This window comes from Pelophylax lessonae (genome assembly GCF_965119305.1).
Source record: "Pelophylax lessonae genome assembly, chromosome: 6".
NCBI classification, from domain to species: domain Eukaryota; kingdom Metazoa; phylum Chordata; class Amphibia; order Anura; family Ranidae; genus Pelophylax; species Pelophylax lessonae.
In genome coordinates this window covers 39,118,346-39,144,517 of record NC_138773.1, presented here as the reverse complement: position 1 = coordinate 39,144,517, position 26,172 = coordinate 39,118,346, and the positions used below count along the sequence as shown (strand labels likewise).

Below are 26,172 nucleotides of genomic sequence, written 5' to 3'. Positions count from 1 at the left end.
ATTTTTATTTTGCACCTTGTATCACTTTGCTCTTTTGCACTTATTTTGGATTTTATCCGAGTGTTTTTTTATTGTTTTTTCCACACACACACACACACATATATATATATATATATATATATATATATATATATATGTAATTTTATTGGTCTTTTAAAATTATCGCGATTGTATTATTATATTATATATATTTTTTATTGCTACTGATTTGTTTGATCCACACACGCATAATATTTTCACTGTTATTTCTATTTAATTTATTCACCGGTTGGTAGGTAGCTATCTATTCTATTTGCACAGCACTATTTAATTATTTAGATTTTTACACTGATATGAGAAGTGAGGTGCTTGCAGCAATTCATTATCTTATTTAGGGAGGTTGCTTGTGGGATTTCTTGTCTGATATACAATATGATTTGTGTTGCAATTGTATACGCTATATTATTTTTTTCTTTATTTGCAGATTTTTTCCCCACGAAAGTGGAGTTACCCTTTAAGCTTTACCATTCTAATACATTACATGAAAGTCACAATAATGTAATATAATTTTAAATCAGCTGACTTTGTGGATTATATATCGGGGTAAATATATGATAGGGAGCAAATTACATAAACATTGCATTGGGAAAGTGCAGTTTTTATAAAAAATTATGTATAATACAGTACAATAGGGTAGACTATAAATGCTAAAGTATAATGTGTGGAATCACGACTAGAAAAAAAACTTAAAAAGAGCTCATTGACTCAAGTAGTCAGTTTGGGCTCTGCTGTCCCCTGCAGGCCCAAGACCTACATGGCGAGTGCCGCTGGGTAGAGGGGAGGTAGACCAACGCACATGCATTGCTAATCTCCCCTTGCTAGTAAGACCCCAGCAATGTGTATAACATCACTTCTGGTTTCTGCTGTGGCCAGGGAAGAAGCTGATGGATTGTGATCTGCGCTCTATTAGCTTTTTTTCAGAAAATTATTTTTTTTCAGTTGTAGCAATAAATGTACAAAACAGCAACTGTATGCAGAACATCAATGTGCCATGCAGTTAGTACAAAACAAGAAAAAACAGCATTTGCTAAGAAAAGCAGAATTAGGGCTCTTTCACACAGTCCGCCTCCGTAGGCGGATCCGTGCTGCTCAGCGGGGATCGATCCGCCGATCCCCGCTGAGCCGGCGGATGACAGCTCCGTCTCCGCTTGCAGTGCGGAGAGGGAGGTGTCACAGCTCCCGCTGCTCTCTATGGGGGATCGGATGAGAGCGGTCTCCTTCCACCGCCAAAGATTGCCCGCTCTCATCCGATCCGATCCCTGAACGGATGGAAAAATAGGGTTTCCATCCATCTGGATTTCACAGACAGGATCGGATATGGATGGCAGCGGGTGTCAGCGGACATGTCTCCGCTGACACCCGCTGCCCCATAGAGCTGCATGGAGGATCCGATCAGATCCGCCTAAAAAACTGACAGGCGGATCTGATCGGACCGCCCGTGTGAAAGAGCCCTAACAGTGCCAGTGACCAATAGCTGTACTCCATTAGCTTCAATGGAGGGCAGGTGAGACTATTAGACCCCCGGATGTATCATGAAAGAGAACCTGTCAAAACAACATTATATCACATAGGGGACTTTTGGTCCCTATGTGATATAAATAAAGTTTTAGTGTGTGTGCACAGCAGGGTGGCTACGCTGGCAAACCAAAGAATCTCTGCAAGGCAACTTATCCACCCAAAACAAGGAAATATAGCATGAACTTTAAAAAGCCTATATTGCTGCAAAGATGTGTGTCACATAAAAATGGGAGAGAAACCAACAATGATATAAAATTGACACTGCAAGGTCTACTCTAAAGTGGAACTATAAACCACCTCTACTCTAGTGATACAATGCCTGTGACCTTCATTGCCAATGCCGCCATCTTCTATCCAGCTTCTTCCTGGTCATCTTCATTACCGGCCCTGGATGAAGTAACTTCCCCTGAGTGCGCACAAAAGATTATTCGTCCTGGCACCCAGCAGATACCAGCAGATGTGCAGCTCAGGTTGCATGTAAAAGAAGAATACAAACAGGAAGATAAGAAACCTTTATTACAGAAGAGCGATAGCATGTCTCTTCTATAACAAAAAGACCTTCCCAATCACAGCCCAGCCCATCGATTTCATTTTTTGCGAAAACTGTTACAATTAAGGCATGCCGTGAATGACAACTGTCACAGTTGCTTGTATTCTCAAATGAACTGTCAAGCCAACACATCGCTAGTGTCTGATCATGTGAAGAACCATGCCAACTGCCAGAGGCTGAGGAGGTAGATTCATTGGCTGCACAGGATATGAGGGTTTAGTTCTGCTTAAAAAAAGCACATATAGTTCTACTTTAAGGTAAAAAAAAAAAGCTTGGAACGCTCCATGGTCAGAGGAAATTATAAAAGGGCACCATGTCACTTTTAAACCCTCATAGGAGAAGTTCACCGCTGCCACAAGCAAGTGGTAAATTGGCAATGGAATTTTTTTCTCTGTTCCATCTCAAAAGAGAGTTATTTATCAGTACTCCAGTCTTACTCATTTACTATACCTTCTTGTTTAGGTTTGATTTTAGTGGCAATGATCTACAAAATGTATTATCCAATAAGGATTGGCAGTAAGGATAATCATCCAAAACAAAGGATAGCTGCAAGACTTACAGGTATACCCAAACTATACAATTTCATCATCATAGGAATTAAAGGATAACTTCTGGAGTTTACTCATGGTTTGATCAGAGGCGTGCTTCTTGGTTTCTGGGTTCTTGCGTTTTTTCTCTTGGTCTTTTTCATTATACTTAGCATAGTACGGCCTATGCTTCTTGGTAGAGGGCTTCTGTTTATTCTTTATATAGGTTGCTCTGGATAAATCTAGGTTGTTCTCCTCTGGATCTGAGGCCATCTCACAGTCATTGTCTCCTATGTTTATTATAGTAGTAGCTGAATTGTTCTCTTGATAGGCCTCCTGATTATCTTCATATTGTGGAAGTTGGTTTTGCTGCTCTGGTTCTGCAACAAAAAACCACACAAGATTAACATGATTCAGCAACTTGATGTAAAGAGTTGTTTTGAAATTAGCACTTGAGTTCAGATGTTTGTACCACTCCAGAGATATTTTATATTGTATTTATATTTGTTACAAAGGTGGCAGTAAACTTGTTTTCCATTTTTAAAGTGGAAGTAAAGTCTTATTTTTTAATTGTATCTACAGGTAAGCCTATATTAAGCCTGCATTAACTTGCACTGTTTAGAAGCTATTCAGAGTGCATGCAGCCAATGATGTCATCAGCGCACGGTAGGCCGGACCTTTAGAGCCCATGCCATAAACGATGGCTCCTGCGCGCATGCGCGGGAGTGACGTCGTCACGGCCACTCACAACGCCAGAGCTCGTGAACCCGGAAGAAACACAAGGGAAGATGTAAGCTGTCTCAGCGTTGAATGGGCGCTGCTGAAGGGCTTCGCTCTAAGGTAAGTATTTAATAATGAGCTAGTATGCGGTGCATACTAGCTCATTATGCCTTTGTCTTACAGGTATTTTTTTTTTTATTTGTTTTTTTTTCCAGGGTTTACAACCGCTTTAAAGCAACCTAATACAAAAGTTGCATTTTTAGTTTTGGAGGGAGTGGTGAAGAAATAGAATACCTGTCAGATATAAATGTTCTCAGCTGTGTCCCCATTGGGGATAATTCGCTTTCTCTAAGGGGTCGATTTACTAAAGGCAAATAGGCTGCTCACTAGACATGTGCAGTTTTGTTTTATTTTGAATCAAAATTCAGGCGAAATGTTCATTATTCGGGGATTACAATGTATCTGGATTTTCCAAATTACAAAAGTAATCAATTTGAACAAATCCAAAATAACAAAACAAAATTTCATCTCAAATAACAAATGATTCAAATTCAAAATGAACTGGAAACAAATTTGAAATGTAAACATATTGCTGACTATTGCTGATTTCCTTCAAAGACTGTGTATTAGAATATACTATAGCTGTCTTCTGAAATTCAAATTTTGAAAGGAATAGAATAGAAAATAATAGAATAGAGTAGAAAACAAAAAATAGAATAGAGTAGAATATAATAGAAAATAGAAGAGAATAAAAAAATTGAATAGAATAGAATAAAAAAGAAAGAATATAACTGTCTTCTGAAATTCGAATTTCGAAAGAATAGAACAAAGTAGAAAAAATATAGCCGTCTTCTGAAATTTAAATTTCAAATAAAACCAGCTATTCTTCACAATACATTTGGATTGATTCAATACCAAATTGAAATCAATTTCGTTATGAATGCAAACATGAAACTAGTAACTTAAAGTAGAACTATAGGCAAAACTTTTTTTTCATTTTGGATACAGGAACGGAGTGTTATAACTTCGGTTAGATGTTTTTTCGCCATCTGTTCCCCATTGGGGAGATTTACCCCCCAGGTCACCATTGGAAGATTTCCCCTCTATTACTTTTCTGGGGAAATCCCAAAATCTGGGATTTTCTTTTACCTTTGTTTTTAATGGTAATGGTAAACAGGACAAATAGAGAGGGTGAACCTCCCTAACAGGGGCACAGACAGCAATAAACACTGACAGGGGGTTTAATCCCTCTCCACTCTATCCAAAACTAAGAAAAAGTTTTGCCTTTAGTTATACTTTAGCAAATCAATCTGAAAAGAAACAAAACACATTTTTTCATTCTGCACATGTCTATTGCTCACTCTGCAAACAAATTTGCCCCAGAGTTGGGTGAATGAGGTGAAGCTCTGCTGACTTCTATCATTCAATGATGTGCAAGCAAAAAAAAAAATGCTGTTTTTTTCCTGCACATGATTGGTTATTCTTTCCAGATTGAAACTTCGCCACATTCACTAAGCTCTGGGGCAAATTTCCTTGCAAAGTGAACATTAAGTTTGCCTTTAAAAAAACCAACCCTTACATAGGCATCTGCATGGGGGTGTGCCGGATGTCCTGTTCCTGGTAGTGACAGGCCAGGTTGTGTTTCCTCCCACATAGCTGTGTTTCGGGAGGGTAAGCTGAGCTCCAGTGCCTGCACTTTCTCACTACTACCGCTGCACAGGGGACAAATAGGTCAGCCTGTATGTCCGCTCCCTCCTCCCATCCCTCTCCTGGCAGCAGCAGTGTAACACAGGGGAGAGAACAAAGGGAAGCACACCTCCCTCACTCTCCTGTATGATGCAAAGGATTAGGGGAAAGTAGTAGTAGTCCCGAGGGGCAGAAGTGCCATGAAAATTCATGGAGCGACTCTAATGGCCACTATTCCTTGCCCCAAGTAGAAGGGGATACAGAACTTTTTGTTACTATATACTAGGGGCAGTCTAAGGCCCTGTACACATAATTGAGTAGCAGGAACGACCTTTTCCGCTACACGATTTCGACAGCGCAGTTTTAACGTGATTCTGCGTATCACATAGGGCAGCCCATTCACTTGAATGAGCTGCCCTATGAGCATTTGTTGCCCAAAAAGAATCTCTTGATCCATTTCAGACGAAAAGCTTCACACAATTTTTAAAAGCATGGCAGAATTGTATCGCATTTGGGGTGCCATTGAAGGATAATGACACACAAACAGGCAAGGTGCATTGTGCTGTGATTGCCATGTGATTAAGAATGGCAGGCAGAATCACTGCGATTCTGCCCACGATAGCAAATTGTGACTAGAGTATAAGGTTGGAGCCAACAGGTGAGGACCTGCTACCAGGGGTTGAGAGGCAGAGCTGCTGTGGACGTTTCATGTGTGTGGTGACCTGGAGCAGTGCACACCTTATGCTGGGTATCTGTGCCACACCAGGAACCACAATACTGGATTACTGAGTGTTGTTCAGCCACACCAGAAACCAAAGCTGGAGGGACCTGTTGCCGTGTGGGCCTACTACCTGGGTGAGCCAGTCAGGAACAGATCATGAGGAACAGGAATTGCAGAACCTGCTGACCACCAAGCCAGGGGATCAAATTAGTCACCTGCCAGGAGTGGTGAGCTGAACTACATATTTTAACCTTGCATGTGTGTTTGAGATTTGGGGTTCAAACCCAAATTCAAAAGGTTGCGCTCACCTATGAACCCCTGGTGGCCACTACCACTAGGACTGAAGTTAAGAGAAATACTACAAGAATTTAAGGTATGGCAATTTTTCCATAGTTAGTTTGGATCAGCTTGGGCTTATGTAAGTATGTAGGTGCCATACCTGTGGGATTCCCATGAAAGTTGAATCACTGTTGTAGAGATCCTTACTCCAGTAATCTCTACTAGCTTCCAGGACCCGTGCTGAGTGTGCACCAGCGGTCTTTTTAGCCATGTCTTGTTTATATACACTCTAGAAGTGGCTACATGGTATTTCTTAGGGAGGATTTCTTCAAGCTGACAGTACTGGAGTATGTCTGCGTAATGTCAGCATGGCCACTTCAATTCTCCATTAGAAGAGTGTGTTACAGGGTGACAATGCAGGAGAAAAATTAAGAGATAGAGACTACCACTCCCTTCTCCCAGGGAGTGTTGTCACCTTACAACAGGAAGTGCCTGAACAGGGAACTTCATGGTAGGATCACCAGTTATTTAACCACTTTAGCCCCGCTCACTTTGCTGCTACTGCAGCAAAGTGGCTCGTTCCCGTCCTACGTTAGACCTACGTCGCTGGACTCCGCCCCTTGTTGGGCGGCGCGCGCCGCCGGAGGCTCGCTCCCGCTGTTTTCAGTCACAGCGGGAGTTGGGCCAGGGGAGGAGCAGCGGCGATTGCCGCTGCTCTTACCCGATCGTCGGGGATCGAGTCTGAAAATCCGCCCGCCTGTGTGTAAACACAGCGGGCGGATCTCTGAAGTGACAGGCAGGGTCAGATTGCAGGGTTCAGCATAGCTGAACCCTGGATCTGTCCTTGTGTCACTCAGTCACCTCCCCCCACACACGTTAGTAAGCACCAGGCATACATTAACCCCTCCCTCTCCAATAAAATTAACCCCTTCCCTGCCAGTGTCATTTTTACAGTAACAGTGCATATGTATAGCACTGATTACTGTAGTAATGTCACTGGTACCCCCAAAAGTGTCAAAAATGTCAGTCAAGGGTCCGATCTGTCCGCCGCAATGTCGCAGTCCCGCAAAAAAAAATCGCAGATCGCCGCCATTACGCGTTAAAAAAAAAACACCAAAAATGACAGAAATCTTTCCCTTTGTTAGTAAACGCAATAACTTTTGGGCAAACCAATAAAAATACGCTTATTGTGATTTTTTTTACCAAAAATATGTAGCAAAAAACATATTGGCCAAAAATTAAAAATTTTTTTGATTTTTACATTTTTTGGGGGGAATTTCATATAAAAAAATGTGAAAAATATTGTTATTTTTTCAAAATAAACGCTCTTTTTTTGTTTATAACGCAAAAAGTAAAAATCGCACAGGTGATCAAATACCACCAAAAGAAAGCTCTATTTGTGGGAAAAAAAGGACGTAAATTTCGTTTGGGTATGGCGTCGCACGACAGCGCAATTGTCAGTTAAATTCGCAAAGCGCCGAATCGCAAAAAGTGGCCTGGACGGAAGACAGCAAAATCCTCCGGTGGTAAAGTGGTTAAATTAAGCCTGAAGATGTAAAGATATAGAAAATTAATTTTGAAATGACTTTAAGATGTTAAAGCCTATATGAAATTGTATTGATTGAGCATATATGCTATTTTAGTGCATACAAACACAATATAATGTCCATTTTTTGTAAAATATATAAAATGATGTTGCATTAGGTAAATACAGTAGATACCCAACATGTCAAGATGCAAAACGGAAATCTTCACAAACTAGTTTGTAGGAGTTGTAGTTTGTGAAGATTTCCGTTTTGCATCTTGACATGTTGGGTATCTACTGTATTTACCTAATGCAACATCATTTTTTATAAATTATGCTTTAAAAGCCTTTACTGGTCCTCAGTGCACTGTTCTAAGACCAACCATTAATTATTGCTCTCACTCTGATGTTCATGGTGATACCTCACATGTGTAATGTATTCACTTTTTACATTCACGTGCGACACCTATGAGCACTTTTGCATTTTTGTGTATGCCCGGGGTTTGGAACAGGGATGCTTTTACATTTTTTTTTTTTAATTTATTTATTTATTTTACATTTATTTTCTTAGAATGTATTTTTTACATGTTTTATTTTTTATTTTCATGTAACTTTATTGCTATCACAAAGGGGAAAACAAGCCCTCTATATCAGTGGTTCCCAACTCCGGTCCTCGGGACCCACCAACAGGCCAGGTTTGCAAGATAACTAAATTACATCACAGGTGATCTAATTTGCTGCTCAGTGATTGCAGTATTCTAGTCTGCATCCCCCAAGGTAATACTTAAAATCTGGCCTGTTAGTGGGTCCCGAGGACCGGAATTGAGAACCACTGCTCTATATGATAGCTTTTGGCAGGTGACAGGTACTCTTTATGGAGACATTAGGGGTCTATTAGACCTCTGATATATTTCCTGCCCTCCAAAATAGCTAATTAAGTACAGATCATGCTTGATTAGCTGCTTCCCTGGCTGTAGCAGTCAGGTGAACACAGCTCTGGAACAGAAAAAGATGAAATCATTGTAACTTTTGGCTTCATTAGTCACAGATGAGATTGGAGAACAGATGTTCCTCTATTTCCTCTCTGTTTAGCTATCCTGGCCATTTACCTTGGTCCCAGGCTCCCCAGATGGCTGGTATTTGCCTTTCTCATTCCAGATAAACTCTGGCTGTAAAAAATGATACTAAGCTTATGGCTGCAGCTTGTTATAACCATTTGCTGCCAGGACATTTTTGAACGTTCAGCAGTAAGTGGTTAGTGAAATAACTTCCTTTCCCTCTTCTTGTGTTGCGGTGTATGTGTTACTTACCGGTGACTTGCAGAGCTCCTGTACTCCTCTCTATTGGCTGTTCCAGGCTGGGATGTTGCACCCTGCAGATATATTCCACACCTGGATCTCTCTGCAGAGAGGGGGAGAAGGTCACACATGATTTACATCCATACAGCTTATCATTCTGTCTCTCTGTTGGTATATTAGTAGTTCTGTACATCCCATCTGAAGACACAGGATACATTTCTCTGGATTGCTTGTCCTTTCTGAACCACATCACAGTCACAGCATCCGGGAAGTATTTTGTTACTGCACACTGTATGGTGGCCTCTTCACCGATCCTCAGGGGTGGGACTGACATCTCCACATTTGGCCTCCAGGGAAAATCTACACAAATTAATAAAGGAGTAAAGGTAATTGTACACAACGTATATAGCTCACTGCACATACTCTGTAATTAATAGAACCAAGAAAGTAAAGCCTTGAAACATATTTTGCATTCCATAACAGCTGAAGATTAACCCTTTCACTGCCAGGCCCGTACGCCGTACAGATCTCATTTCTCCTTCTGCTATAAGCTCATGGTCACTTTAGTGAACATAAACTTATATCAAAATTGTTCAGCAGACTCTGCTGAACAATTCTATAACTCTGATCAGCCGATTAAAATCCGCTGATCAGAGTTATTAATCTAAAATGTGACCACCCCCCCTCACTGCCGCTGCCTGCCTATCTCCTACTGCTCTCTGTCTCTCCAATCAACCTGCTGCCCTGTCCACTAAAATGCCTCCCCCTTCCTCTGCCACTGTCACTCCCTCCCCAGCACACCCCTTACCCTTATCAGGAGCTGCTTACCCCCCCCCCCCCCCATCTTCCAGTACCAATCTCTGTGGCTGGATGCATTTGTCGGTTTCCCCCCACTGCCTCTCCCGCCGGCAATTGCATTAATTCCAGCCACAGTTCTATAAAAAATCTGTATAGCAATCCCCCCCCCCATTCTGACCCCCCCTCCTCACCGATCCCTGGCACCCCATCCATGCAGGGCTGCTCTCCCTCCACCTCCTCCCACCGGCTGCAGCTGCTGCTCAGGGGATCGGTGACAGTCTGGGTGGAGAGTGGGGGGGGGGGGGGGTTGGTAATGTGTTTACAAGCCCCCTTTCTTAATTTCAAAAAAGAGCCCCAGACCGGCTCTCCCTGCACCCTATCCCGATGGCTGCAGCTACTGCCCGAGAGATCAGTGAATGTCAGGATGGAGAGCAGGGAGGGGGGGGGGGGGTCAGGATACGGAGTTGTCTTCAGTCCCTTCCTCTGTCTCAAAAAAGAGACATTAAAGGTCTATTCAGACCCCTTATGTCTCTCCAACCCCCCCCCCCCCCTGAAAAACAAATCAGTAAAAAAATAAAATATTAAAAAACAAAATTAAATTGTGCCTGTAAAAAAAAAAAATAAAAAAAAATTGTGCCTGTAAAAAACAAACAAACAAAAATAATATTAATGTCTCTTTCACATGGGTGGACCAATAAGGTCGGCCTGTCAGTTTTTCAGGTAGACCCAATTGGACCCTCCTTTATCCTCTATAGAGCGGTGGATGTAAACTGACTTACTCCCGTTTACACCCTCCTACATCCAATCCAATCCACTAAAAACAGACAGATGGGGGTCTATTTCCCATCCATATAGGAGATCGGATGACAGTCAGGTATAAACGGTTCTGCATAAGTGGAGTGGACACAGACCAGCCATCTGCCTGCTCAGCGGGGATCAGCAGACAGATTCCCTGCTGAGCAGGCATATGGAAGGGGCATAAGTGTTGATTAATCCCAGGACGAAGTTGTGACGATGAAACGCATCGGGACGTGGCTGCAGCGCAACTAGCTTTTTTTACTACACATCCGTAACTGGAAGTGATGTATGTGGAACCCAGAGATGGAGCTTGGAGACGAGAAATAGAGACACTAAGGTTGCCCTATCGGTATTCTCTGCTACCAGGATCTGTTTAGCGTCTCATATTTATGAGTTCTGCCTATTTTATCTACATGAAATGTGAGTGTTTATATGAAGATTTTAGCATTTAATAAATTTTCTATTACGGTATCACTCTATGGTCTTCTTTATTTATTTTTCACCCACCACTATTAAATGCTTATGAGTTGAAGATATCCTTCATGGAGATGGCACCTGTACAGGGTCCTGTTTTATCGATTGACTATGCGCATTAATGCCAGAGTCTGGTGAGTATATTACCTATAGGGAGCGGTGGTGTTTATTCATGCGGTGTGGTGATTGGAATACATCAGGAGCATGCTATGAGAGATTTCATCGTCACCTGCAGTATGGACTTTTATTGTTCTTTATGATTTATTTTGCTTCCATTTTCATGATTTAGATCTCAGGTGCATTCACTGTATTTTGCCTTATGCACCACTGTCTACATTCTGTGTTGCTTGTAGGATGTAGACTGGTTTTACTAGATTTAGACATGCATCGAAGTCTCCCTTGCCTCTGAAGCCCAATCCGCATTAGGTAAACATTTCAGTGGCTACTGACAAGTGGTGAGGAAGCCATCCACTGCTTTCTCACCACCTGTTTTAACCCCATTTTTGCGGATAAATGCGCCGCAACCACATGTATCGCACGCGGTTGCAGCGCATTTGCTGGACTTTCCAATTGACTTGAATGTGTAGCATTAGGCAGGTGAAAAACAACTTTGCTGTGGGCACAAAGCAGCGGATTGCAGCTGCAGCATGTACAACCCCGTCTTCTGCCTACTGCACCTTAAGGGTTGAGGGTTGGTGGGTGGATAAAACGCAGCTCAACTGCACATTTTTTCCACCTCCCCAACCACAAGTCTAAATGAGCCCTAGGGCCTCATTCACGTGGGGCATACTATAACAAGCCTGTGTTTAGCTGCACAGGGATGCAAAAGTGTTCCCTGCATCCCCATGCAGGCAGTCACATTGATGTCAATTGGGATACAGTGGCTGCAGGGGAATGCACAAGTGTTCCATGCATACCTGTGTAGGCAGTCCCATTCATGTCAGTTGGGGCACAGCGGATGTATGGACACAGCCACTACTCCAAACTTGACATCCGTGTGGGTACATGTCCATGAATACTGTCTAGGTTTTGGGCCATGCATCTACACCCAAACAGATGTCATATTTGTGCTTACAGCCCAATTGACATGAATGGGACTTCCTGCATATGGATGCACAGAGCACCTGTGCATCCCTGTGTAGGTAAACACAGCTCTTTATATGGCCCTCCATGAGTGTACGCTTTAGTGCCCCCCATGTGAAAAAGGAATTAGCAGGAAATTTGTAATTTATGTTGTGTTTTGTATGCTAATAAGAATTTTAGTGTTTTTTAAACGAAAACAGCAATTTCATAAACATTTGTGCTGCACAACTATTGTGCCCGTACAGTAGTACCTTCTTTTTATTCTACTGGTCACATGCTTTCAGAAATTATATGGTTTGGGAAGGGGGGGAGGGGGGTCTTTTACAAACTCTGAAAGCTGTAAGTGAAAAATGAATACCTCCAGTTTTTTGTAGAAATATGCTTTTTTACAGTTTTGCGTACATTTGATTTTCACCATTTCGCAAAAGGGCGCAATTTAAAATGTACAAAAATGTGTTATTTATTAACTCAATACAGGTAAAACTTTTATATTTAGTAGGAAATGAGCCAGAATTTTGTAACATTTGCTGTGTTTGTATCTGCTAGTGATTTTAGTGTTATTTTAGCGAAAAGTTTGTTGTGAGAAACAATGCGCAAAAATCGTGGGGCCCTAAAAATCAGTAGAACACTCTCGTTATTCTACTGGTCATGTGCTTTCAGGAAATATATGGTTTGGCGTGTCTTTTACAATCACTGAAAGCTGTAAGTGAAACATGAAAACCTCCAGATTTTTAGAAAAATGTGGGTGTTTACAGTTTTGCGTAGGTTTGATTTTCACCATTTTGCATAAACGCTCAATTTAAAATTTACAAAAATTTGGTATTTATCAACTCAGTACAGGTTAAACTTTAAAATTTAGTAGGAATTTAGCAGGAATTTTGTAAAATTTGCTGTGTTTGTATCTGCTAATAATGATTTTTGTGTATTTTTAGCATAAATATTGTTTTGAGAAACATTTGCGCAAATATCACAGGGAAAAAATGGACTAAGTACGCTCCCAGGTAGCGGTATCCTGAGCGTCTATGTAGCGTAATAAGTGTCACATCCTATTTTTCAAATATCATGGGGCCCTAAAAATCAGTAGCACACTCTTTTTATTCTACTGTAATGTGCATTCAGAAAATATAGCAGACACTATACAAAGGACAAGTAATCTGAAACATATTACATTTTTGATTTTGGGTTTAGATACACTTTAAACATAAATGCAAAGTTTTTAGTTCTTTACTATTTAAAATTGGAAAGTAAGCTAACACTATTGAGAAGTTCTTGCTGTAGAAGTGTAGCTGAAAATTCAACTTGGGGATCATAATACAAATTAGAGTTGCACCAATACCGGTCATGTACTTGTCGAAACCAAGTATCGATACCTTTGCGGTGCATATTGAGCCCATACAAAATGAATGGGCTTAAATCGCACTGCAAAGAATCACATGTGATTTGAACAGTAATGCTGTGCGATTCCTGTCTGAATCGCATGCGGTTTCCCACACCGCTCCTGTGTTAACCTCGACTGAAATCACCATGACAAGCCTGGGTTCACACAGGAGCTGTGCAGGAAAATGCATGCGATTCAGACAGGAATGGCACTGCATTCCCGTTCAAATCGCATGCGATTATTTGCAGGGCGATTTGAGCCCATTTGTTTTGTATGGGCTAAAATTGCACCGCAAAGCATCTGTTTATTGTATTGGAGTATCTTCACAAGTACAAGTACGGTATTGGTATTAGTGCAACCCTAATACAAATATATACAATAAAGGCGGTCCCCGGGTTACAAACATCCAACTTACAAACGACTCCTACTTACAAACGGAGGGAGACAACAGGAAGTGAGAAGAAATCTCCCCCTAGGAAGGGAAATTCACTCCTGGAAGAGTTCTCATGGGAAAAAGGTGTCTCCACTGAAGCTTTATCACCAATCCTTGTTTCCACAATAACCCAAAATTATCAAAATCTCATTATCATAGGGACAGAAAGTGAGGAGAAATCTTCTGAACAGGGGTACAGACAGCACAAAAAATGGTACCGGGGTGTTACCCCCATCCCTATGCTATTCAAAATACTTCAAAATTATTATTATTTTTTTTTTTGTTTTGGCGCTACACTTAAAAAATGTACCTGTTCTGACTTACAAACAAATTCAACTTAAGAACAAACCTACGGTCCCTAGCTTGTTTGTAACCCGGGGACTGCCTGTACATTTAAATTATCATGAGGTTATCCAAGTCTCCAGAAGTCATCTGATCCAGAAGTTATCCATGCTCGCTCTTGTGTTGAGTAGTTCTTATAGGTTGTAGGGTTTAACCACTTGTGGACATTCTACAGCAGCCTTTCTCAACCTTTTCAACACAGAGGAACCCTTGAAAAAATGTTCAGGTCTTGGGGAACCCCTGCTAAAAAGACTATATTTACATCTCATGATACATTACTGTGATGGTCCGTGGGGTGACTGTTCCTTACACTTGTGGACATTGGGAAGAATTAGCTAAAAAGATCAATGGTGTCAGAGGAACTTATCTGAGAGGCAGAAATTGCTCATTGCTCAAGGAACCCCCAGCAACCTCTGGAGGAACCCTGGGTGAGAACCACTGTTCTACAGTATATAAACGTCTTGAGGGACCTTCCTTAAAGCGGAGTTCCACCCAAAAGTGGAACTTCCGCTTTAGGGAGTCCTGACCCCCCGACATGCCACATTTGGCATGTCATTTTTTGGGGGGGGGGAGCGGGTACCTAGTTTTGACAGGTACCCGCTCCCACTTCCGCTCGGAGCGCCGCGGCGCCCTGAGCGGAAGTTCTCCTCTCCCCCTCCCTCCCTGCAATCTTCTGGGACACGTCAGAGGTCCCAGAAGATTGCCGGCCAATCACGGCGCGCAGCGCGACTCGCGCATGCGCAGTGGGTACCCGGCTGTGAAGCCGCAAACTGTAACAGCCGGGTGCCCACAGCAGTGATGCCGGTGCCGAGGGAGAGGATCGAGGCTTCCGGCGGCCGCATCGCTGGACCGTTGGACAGGTGAGTAAATGGCTGGAACTCCGCTTTAAATATCGGTAAAACCCATCGATTTAACAATTTCAAAAAACAGTTCCATAACTGGCACGTGCTGGGAATGTAACTGTCACATTGGTTGTGCTCTCAACCAAACTGTCAAACCATTCAACGGCTGACGTCATAACTGATCATATGTGCTGCACCTTGGCAGTTGAAGATTAAACAGAGGCCAAGATGGCAGCTTCCCTGGCTGAAAACAATAGGAAGGATTACTTCCACTTTAAAGAAAACCCATCAGGAAAATGAATTTGTAAGTCTGAATCTTTTTTGCTAAGTTAACACAGTGCAGCCTAAAATTATATTAATGAATCATAGCATGCCTTAGTAAAATAAAACAAAATATAACGCGGCTGATAATCAGGTTCTACAGTCCCAATAGTAAGGCGACCAGATTTTTAAAAATTAACTAAATCCGGGGACAATTTTTATTGGCAAATGGTAAACTATTTTATAAGCATATTTTCCTCAAATGATATATGCAGTGTATGTGGTATGTGTTTATGGAATGATTGTATGAAATAAATGTTATTTCTCACATTTCATCCATAAGAAATTTTTAAGAGATGACTACTAATAGGGATGATCGAACGGTTCGGGTCCACCATCGGTTCGGCCCGAACATTGGGTGTTCGAGGTTCGGCCGAATTTAGAACTTTTTGCCCAAAAAGTTTGAAATTCGGCAACCAGAACTGACCAAAATGCAATGCTTCAGGAAATGGGCTTTAAAAGCCCGTGATTGGACCAGAACCATTAGCAAAAGCCAATTGAGGGGGCAGGAGAATGCTAGGAATGTGATTGGAGTGACTAGGGGGTCCCTAGACCAATCATTAGTGAATACGCCCCCCAGTATATAAGATCGCTCCAGCCATATTCCTAGCATTGTTATACTGGACATGGAAGAGAGTGGAAGCAGTTCTGTTAATTTTACTTTAAAAGTGTCATTTAGCAATTATTAGTGTGAGGAAAGGGATATCTAGTGTAGTTAGAGTGCTCCTTTACACTTAAGTTAGCTTCAAAAATTTAGTTTCTGTAGGGAAAGTGTTAAGTGTAAGGGGACCGTAGTGTAGTGTAGGGTTAACTGACAGTGACTGCTATGGAAGGGTGACAAAACCCTTCCATAGCAGGGTGACCGCTATAGAGAAATGATCATTTCTCTGAGTTGCTTCGGGACAGGAATATGGCTTCTCACCAGCCAAGCATTTTTTATGCTGCAGGGGCTGCCACTGCCAGTGCTTTTTTGAGGACATGTTTGATGTCAGACATGACATCTGAACATGTGTATAGGGGGTATATATACACATATATGTCTGTATATATACCCCTAGACATATATAGGTGTGATAGTAGCAGAAATATATGCTTGCGCTAATGAAATCATTTACAGTAATATATTTCTGCTACTATCACACCTATATATGGCTAGGTGTCTATATACATATAATTATGTGTGTATATATACCACTATACACAAGTTCAAATGTTTTGCCTGCCTCAAAAGAACCCCAAAAAATGCAAAAAAACACTAGCGTCAAAAAAAAAACAAAAATGCCCAGGTGTGTTTTTGCTGGCATTTTTTGGGGGGTTTTGGAGGCAGGCAAAACATCTGAACTTGTGTATAGTGGTGTATATACACACATACATATATTTATATATACACCTAGACATATATAGGTGTGATAGTAGCAGAAATATATGCTTGCGCTAATGAAATCATTTACAGTAATATATTTCTGCTACTATCACACCTATATATGGCTAGGGGTCTATATACATATAATTATGTGTGTATATATACCACTATACACAAGTTCAGATGTTTTGCCTGCCTCCAAAATCCCCCCAAAAATGCCTGCAACAACACACCTGGGCGTTTTTTTTTTTGATGCTAGCGTTTTTTTGTGCATTTTTTTGGGTTCTTTTGAGGCAGGCAAAACATCTGAACTTGTGTATAGTGGAGTATATACACACATACTTATATGTTCATACACACCTAGACATATATAGGTGTGATAGTAGCAGAAATATATGCTTGCGCTAATGAAATCATTTAAAACTAATATATTTCTGCTACTATCACACCTATATATGTCTAGGTGTGTATATACATATAAGTATGTGTGTATATACTCCACTATACACAAGTTCAGATGTTTTGCCTGCCTCAAAAGAACCCCAAAAAATGCACAAAAAAACGCTAGCGTCAAAAAAAAAAAACGCCCAGGTGTGTTGTTGCAGGCATTTTTTGGGGGTTTTTGGAGGCAGGCAAAACATCTGAACTTGTGCACAGTACCACTATACACAAGTTCAGATGTTTTTTCTGACTCAAAAGAACCCAAAAAAATGCCTGCTATTAAAGCGGTAAGGTGCTGTGCAAACCGAGAAGCCATATTGGTGATCTGAAAGTGTTCTAATACAAACAATCTTTTTTTTTTATGGTTCTGGACATGCTACAGAGCTGAAACTTCACATGTACACCTTTTAGACCCCCCAGATACTAAATCCAAAGATACAAAATCAAAAAATCTCTTTTTTCAATTTTTTCAATAATTGGCTTTTTTTTATCAAAAATTACAATTTTTAAGAACTTTTTTTTTGTGTGATTTTGTGTCCGGGGGGTCCTCCAAAAAATGCCTGCAACAACACACCTGGGCGTTTTTTTTTTTTGACGCTAGCGTTTTTTTGTGCATTTTTTGGGGTTCTTTTGAGGCAGGCAAAACATCTGAACTTGTGTATAGTGGTGTATATACACACATACTTATATGTTTATACACACCTAGACATATATAGGTGTGATAGTAGCAGAAATATATTAGTTTTAAATGATTTCATTAGCCCAAGCATATATTTCTGCTACTATCACACCTATATATGTCTAGGTGTGTATGAACATATAAGTATGTGTGTATATACACCACTATACACAAGTTCAGATGTTTTTTCTGACTCCAAAGAACCCAAAAAAATGCCTGCTATTAAGGCGGTAAGGTGCTGTGCAAACCGAGAGGCCATATTGGTGATCTGAAAGTGTTCTAATACAAACAATCTTTTTTTTTTTATGGTTCTGGACATGCTACAGAGCTGAAACTTCACATGTACACCTTTTAGACCTCTCTTTTTTTTTTTTTTTTAATTTTTTCAATAATTGGCTTTTTTATCAAAAATGAAAATTTTTAATAACTTTTTTTGTGTGATTAATAGTTAATGGGGCATGACCCAGAACCCTAGGCACTTTTTAGGGGCATTTATTGGGTTTTAGGGCTTAAAAATGGTGTTTTTTGATTACCGAAGTTCGGGTCCCATTGATTTCAATGGGGTTCTGAAATCCGGGCCGAACTTTCGGGAAGTTCGGATGTTCTGGCCGAACCGAACTTTTCAAAAGTTCGATTATCCCTAACTACTAAATGGTATGAAAATAAGATAGAGAAAAAACAGAGTGCAGAGTACAGGAGCGCGCTACATAAAGAACGCAGGACTCAGGAGCGAGCTACATAAAGAATGCAGTGCTCTGGAGTGCGCTACATAAAGAATACAGGGCTCTGGAGTGCACTACATAAAGAATGCAGGGCTCTGGAGTGCACTACATAAAGAATGCAGGGATCTGGAGTGCGCTACACAACAAATGCAGGGCTCTGGAGTTTGCTACATAAAGAATGCAGGGTTCTGGAGTGCGTTACATAAAGAATGCAGGGTTCTGGAGTGCGTTACATAAAGAATGCAGGGTTCTGGAGTGCGTTACATAAAGAATGCAGGGTTCTGGAGTGCGTTACATAAAGAATGCAGGGCTCTGCAGTGCGTTACATAAAGAATGCAGGGCTCTGGAGTGCGCTATATAAAGAATGCAGGGCTCTGGAGTGCGCTACATAAAAAATGCAGGGCTCTGGCGTGTGCTACATAAAGAATGCAGGGCTCTGGAGTGTGCTACATAAAAAATGCAGGGCTCTGGAGTGCGCTACATAAAAAATGCAGGGCTCTAGAGTGTGCTACATAAAGAATGCAGGGCTCTGGAGTTCACTACATATAGAATGCAGGGCTCAGCTGTGCCCATTGCCCAGCAATGCAACCTGACCAGTGCCCATCAATGCAGCCTTACTAGTGCAGGGGATCAGAGAGAAGACAGCCGGCCAGATCATCACAGACTGACGTCGCCCGCTGTGTCCGCTTTATTTGAATCACTGAGGCACCCGTCGTCACAGAAGTCCCACCTCCTGGATTGGCCCCTACCTATACTAGACAGCACATGTCCTGGCATTGGACAATTGGGTTGTCTATCAAAGGAGCCAAACCAGGAGGCGGAACTTTGTGTGACAGCGGTCACTGGTGATTCAAATTAAAGTTGACACAGTGGGCGACGCTGGCCTGAGACCCTCCAGTCACTGTGTGCCACCTGGGGCGGACCCCCCGACCTCAGCACCCACCCAGGATCAGCCCTGCACCTAGCGCCGCCCCTGCAGTCTGGGGACAAAACTGGGGACAGACTGGCTCCGGGGACAGTGTCCTCAATCCGGGGACACTGTCCCCGGATTGAGGAACCAGGGACGTCTGGTCACCCTACCCAATAGGGATACAATCCTATCAGTTCCCAGATACATAAATTGGGGGAAAAAAGGTGCAGGACTAGCATATTATAGGTATTTGCATGTTTAATGCGATCAAGCATGAAACCAGAGTGTTATAAACATGATACGAATCTATGAGTCAGAGTAACATATAATACAAACACATCAATTAAGTTTCAATATACATAGTATATGAGAGTGAAGGAGCAAATTACCCTAAATATGACACCCAGGTATCAGGCAAAGAGGTACGAGGTCTCAGTATAATCAGTGACATTTCCACAGATGGAGCAAAATGTTTGGCCGGAAGTAAATTACAATTTTGCATTGTATCACTTCTGGTTGTAAAGAGTCCCAGCCGGCACCAATCAGGGTGTTTGGGAGCCAAAGTCTCTGCTGCCATCCCCAAGGTGTATGGGACCCCAATAACACCAGAAAACGGAGACAAAATGGAAGAACAGGCGCAGCTGCAACTAGTCATTATGTAATTATTTGATATTTATTTATTGTATGTTACTCTGACTCATGTATTCATGTTTACAAAAAATGCCTGCAATTTTCAAGAAAAATAATTGATGTTAATAAATGTGATGCACAGAGACGGAATAAAGCAGGATGGAGCAATAGGCAAGGTAACATCCTTGGCCCCCATTCCTTTGACTGAGTTTATTAGGATTGCAATAGATACTGAGAAGCTGCCTCATCTGCACTGTCTGTATTGGCTCTGTCCCACACCCATACCCATAACTACCCACAAGTCAATTCTCCCTTTTGAAGGGACAGGCAGATGCTCTATACTGCATGCACTTGATGGTTAACTTAATAAAACTGTAACCCCTGGACACCCAAAAGGCCCTAAACTCCTTCCTGGGATGCTTTGTGGCTCTGGTTATATAAGGAAATGTGTACTGGTGTGGTGTTCAGCTCTAAATACAGTTCCATGCAGGGGGCCATGCAAATTAAAACAAAAAATACATTATACTTTTTTACAGGAAAAAATATTGCAATGCCAATGAAGCCCCCAAGACAGGTGCACGCTCAGACCACCTTCTGCTACTTTGTCTTTCTTTATTCTCTCTGATAAACACCCGAAGGTTTCCAGTTACTTAACAGTCAGCTCCAGAAATTATTTAACCTACGCATTTCTTCAACCTAAAATACTTTCACACATACTTTCAAAACACAAATTTAATTTCATGGAGCTGCCTGACAAATACTCTAAATGGTGAAATCATTAAAGTGGAAGTCCAGCCTAATACTTAAATTCTCCCCTGCAATCATTAATGTGAGCGGAGTTCAGCCTTATGTGTCACAATGAAAAAATCCCGGTTTTTCTACCTTTATTTTGCAGTATTCAGTGCGGTCACATGACTTCACTTCCTCTTCCTGCTGAGTCCAAGAGCAGCAAGTGGGTGTGGTTACTGAAAGCCAGTGACATCACTTCCAGGGAGGGGCACTGTTCCTGTGTAGCCAGTGGGCGTATACAGGATGGGAGGAGCTGATCATAGGTTCCCGCCCAATCTTCTCTCATCAGTAAGGATGCATTGTACATCCTAATTCATGAGAAAATGCAGAACTAATTCACACAGGATACGGGGGGAGGGTCACATATACACTATAGCTGTGCTGGGGGGGAGGGGTACATACACAGTATGGCTGTGCTGGGGGGAGGGGCACATATACAGTATAGCTGGGGGGAGGGGCACATATACAGTATAGCTGGAGGGGAGGGGCACATATACAGTATAGCTGTGCTGGAGGGGAGGGGCACATATACAATGTAGCTGGAGGGGAGGGGCACATATACAGTATAGCTGTGCTGGGGGGGGGGGACTGTCAGTGTAGCTGGAAGTGCTCGGGTGTCTCAGCTCACAGTCTACAATCATCATAGTACAGGCAACCACACTAAGTCTATGTTTCCACTAGTATGACTAATCAATGGTGTCCGTTCCCATCTATGCAACTTTTGATGTGACTTGGATCCAGAAAGTGTAAAGTTGGATCAAATTTGCATCAAAGTCGCAATAGTGGAATCGTAGACTAAGGCCCCTTTCACACTTGTGTGACTTAGGGCTCTTTCACATGGCCGCTCCGTATGTCCGCAAATCATCCTATTTTTTTGCGGATGATTTGCGGACATAATGTAAGTCTATGGCATTGCGGATGTCAGCGGAATACCATCCGCTGACATCCGATTTTCTTCCTTTCAGTTCTGTTCCGTTTTTTGGAACGGAACAGAACCCTATTTTTCCTCCGTTCAAAAAATGGAAAGGAAGGAAAATCGGATGTCAGCGGTGTCATCCGCTGACATCCGCAATGCCCATAGACTTACATTATGTCCGTATATCATCCGCAAACAGATGGGATGATATGCGGACATACGAAGCGGATGACACAAATGTCATCCGCTCCATGAAAAAAAAAAAAAAGTCCCGCAGCAGAGAAAAACAGCGGAGCGGCCGTGTGAAAGAGCCCTAAGGCATTGCTCCAAGTCCAGTCAAAATCACGGCAAAATCACACGACTTTTAGGCTGCACAAGTGTGAAAAGGGCCTTAAGCTCAGTTCCACTAGTGCAACTAATTAATGACACCCATTCCCATCTATACGACCTTGAAAATCAGCGACTTTGAAAAGGTACCTGCAATACTTTGATGCAACTTTTGATGTGACTTTGATCCAGAGAGTGTAAAGTTGGATATGAGTTGCATCAAAGTCGCACTCATAATCGCAATAGTGGAAACATAGACTAAAGCTTTGTTTCCACTAGTGCGACTTATCATGCAACTTTGGACACACAAAGTATAATGACAAGTCACAGCCCATTAATTTCAACAGCACCCGTTCCCATTCATGTGACTTTGAAAATTAACAACTTTGAAAAGGTACCTGCACTACTTTAATGCAACTTTTGATGCAACTTTGATCCAGAGAGTGTAAAGTTGGATCAAAGTTGCACTCCAAAGTCGCACTCTAGCCTAGTGGCTGTTTCTACTAGTGCGATTCTTAAGTTGTGGGACTTTGAGTGCAGCTTTACACTCTCTGGATCAAAGTAGCATCAAGGTAGCACAGGCACCTTTTCAAAGTCGCTGATTTTCAAAGTGGCATAGATGGGAACGGGTGCCATTGAAATCAAGGGGCTGTGACTTGTCATGCAACTTTATGTTGCATGACAAGTGGCACTAGTGGAAATGGAGCCTAAAACTCATTACTCACATGTAATGAGGAATATAAATAGATCCGTATCCTTCTAAACTTTCATAAATGTTCCTTTGTACCTTATTTCTTTCATATATTGTGCCGGTCATGTGATCTTATCTTTACCTTTTACAGAGAATTCCCTGTATTCCTCCTCATCCATGGACTCGTGTCTCCAGGAGACTCGGACCTCGAAATCCGGACTCTGTAAAAGTTCCTCGGCAACCTCACATTCACTCATAACACTGACCGTTTTATTTAGATTATCTGTATATTTCTCCTGGGATGGGCAGCGTTGTTTCAGCTTCTCTCCTGACCAGTAATGCCACTCAATCTGGATGTGTTTGGGATAGAAATTCTCCAGGAAATGATAGAACGTCACTTTCCCGGTGCCCAGAGAAGGTTTTAGTGGTTTCCTGATTTTCGGTTTAGCTGCAAGAACAATATATTTATGTAAGGGAAGACTTTTATTTTGTACATTGTGACACAAATGTTTCTGCTTTGTACATTTCTTCTGTACTCACCCAGCACCTGTAGAGGTCCTGATCTTCTCTCTATGGGTCTCTCCAGGCTGGGATGGGACACTCTACACATGATCTCCGATTCTCCATCTGCCACGGTTGGTATGAAGAGCAGTCTGGCTGTACAGGAATAGGTGAGATCGGACTGTCTCTGGGACTGGATGTCTGGGATCTGGTACTTCTTATCATGTGATAGAGGAATATATTCCTGGGCTCCTTTCTCCTTCCTGTACCAGATCACAGTCACAGGATCAGGGAAGTATCCGGAGATGTTGTATTGCAGAGTGTTCGGTCGCTCTGTTAGTACATGGGGTATGGGGACCTCCTCAACCACCGGGCACCAGGACAGACCTTTATGAATTGAAGTGAGATTATAATATTAAAATGTGTTATTTTACCTAACAAAATTTTTTCTAAACAGACAACTCCATCTGGGTGTGATTTTCTATAGCCAAATTGCATTATTTTCCAATGATATAAGAAGCACTCTATCTTATAAACATCTATTTAGATTTCTGAACAGTTGGTGGGCAGATGTGAATATGAAAATGAAAGAGATATATATAATATCTTTGTCAAATAGACTCTCTAAGGAATGAGTTTTGGCCAGCTCAGTACATTGTTTTTTAAAAAAAACTGTAACTGGATATTAAAGGAGATGTACAGCCAAACCTTGTTTGGCTGTAAATCTCCTATGGATCACAGAAGGGCAGTTCATTCTGAACTCCTGGGACCCGTTTTCAGCAGAGAGCAGTCTGAAGTCCGCTCTCTGCTGACGTCACAGAAGTCAGTCCAGGCACCGCGTGATCACAACCACGAAGTCAGGATCCGCCAGGTGTCTGAACCGACACCCGGCTCAGCCTTTCAGCAAGCTGCTGAGAGCCTTAGCCGGCCGCTCCCCGCCCCTCCACAGCCCAGCGCTCCAATGAGTGAGGAAGGGGCAAAGCAGAGTGTTGTGACTGACAGGCAGCAGCTCTCTGTTCGGGGAGCTGTCAGAAGCGAGCAATTGGCAGTGTTGGATTGCTCGGCTCTCAGTGTAGAGGCGTCGGGGGGAGGGATGCTGCATCCATCCAGGTAAGTATAAATGGGGAAAAAATTAGGAACCCCATACTTCTCTTTTAACATTTAGAGATCTTACCACCAATTCTGAATGTTTTCCAGAGGATCAAATTGGATGATGCTTTATAGGGGTGTTTTGCCTTCCTCTGATCAACTGTGGGTATAGGGTTCTGTATATGTAGTTTTTTAATATTATTTTCTATGTAATTTTTTAATAAGTTGAACTAGATCAACTTGTGTTTTTTTCTTTTTCAGCCTAAAGCCCCGTACACACGCGTCAAAAATCGGCAGGGAATTTTCGTCCGACGACCGATCTGCCGATTTTCGGCTTGTTAGTATGATGCTTCCGACAACCGACTCCGACTTTTCGGCCGAAAAAATCTGGTGTGCAGGCTATAAAATTTTTGTCTGCCGTCAAAACACAGCCGATTTTCGTGCAGTCAGTACAGATTTCGACAGGGAAAAAATCTAATGAGCAAGTCTGGGCATGCTCAGAGAAGAAAGAACACAAAGAAAGCAAACCAACACATGACATCACTTCTGAAGTAGAATTTTGTAGGGCGAGAAAATTCGTGTGCAGTCTAGGCACATTCCAACCAACAAAACACAACTCTGGACAAAAGTCGGACGATCAGTCGGCCGATAATCGTTGCGTGTGTACGGGGCTTAAGTAACCATCTTCAGGATTCTGTTACCTGCAGATTGTTTCAACATTTGACACATTTAGCAGCTGTCTGAATTACTATTTTATGAACAATTGTTATTTCTTTCAAGGTGAATGAAGGTAACTTATGTGCAGACATTGATTTGTGTTCTTTGTTGGTATTGTCCATTGCAATCTGAGATCTGCCTTATGCCTCATACACATGATCAGATAATCGTACGAAAAAAATTGCTTTCAAATTGATCGCACAATAATCCGATCGTTAGTACACAGCTTTCGACAGCTGATCATGGCATGTCGTCCAACAAAATCTGAAGGGACAAACACGAAAACTTTTGTTGTATGATAGCCTAGCGAATGACAACCGTTTAATCAGTACAGTATGCGTCCGCTAAAAATCGATAGACAAAGGCCGCGCATGATCAGAAACACGAAAATGCCCTCTCTTTTCTCTCTTTCATTAAAGCCAAATTCATTCCAGGAAAATCCAATCTAATTGCCGCTACACTTTGGATATTGGATCTTACTGGATTTAGTATAAAATTTGTGGAAAAGATGTAAAAGTGATAGTATGATGGGATGGTGCATGGATGTTCTTTTTTTGAACTGTTGTATGGTGGTGAAAAAATAGAATTCTCTTTTTCATCCCAGTTTGATGTACACGTGTCTATTCAGTCTTTGTGTAGGTAAACAGTAAGGGCCCATTCACATGGTATAGGCGTTGGTGGGATGCTTTCTTATTCATTCTGAATAGCATCCCAATGCAGCTTAACCACTTCCCGCAAACTGACATATCTGTATGTCGGCTTGCAGAAGTGGTTGTACTGGGCCGGCGGTCAGCTTTCAGAAGATAATAGCCGATGCAGCTCAGCATTATCCCAGCGAGCGGGAGGGGGCGAACCCCACCCCCCGCCTCCTTCCGCAGCTCTGCCCGGGTCTCCCGTCCCACCAGAAGACCCGAGCAACCAGCTGGCACATCCGCTGGCTGGTTGGAGTCCCAAACAAACCTAGATTTGGATTCAATCGGGTCTCCGATCATGTAACCCAGACAACGTCACTTCAGGTTTACTCAGCTGCCAATGGCGCAGATTTAAAAAAAATGTCAGTATTCA

General features: G+C 42.1%; 1 protein-coding gene across 1 annotated transcript in view; it reads right to left on the bottom strand.

Moving 5' to 3' along the window:
• The window catches only part of LOC309558538 (uncharacterized protein), a gene marked incomplete at its 5' end in the record, with an annotated part of 169,828 nt that overhangs the window by 67,679 nt on the left and 75,977 nt on the right, over window positions 1-26,172 (bottom strand). The window contains 4 exons of the mRNA XM_082261617.1: window positions 2,730-3,014; window positions 8,876-9,223; window positions 22,943-23,248; window positions 23,341-23,688. Coding sequence (XP_082117743.1) covers window positions 2,730-3,014; window positions 8,876-9,223; window positions 22,943-23,248; window positions 23,341-23,688 — 1,287 coding nt within the window. The remainder of the gene's footprint in view (window positions 1-2,729; window positions 3,015-8,875; window positions 9,224-22,942; window positions 23,249-23,340; window positions 23,689-26,172) is intronic.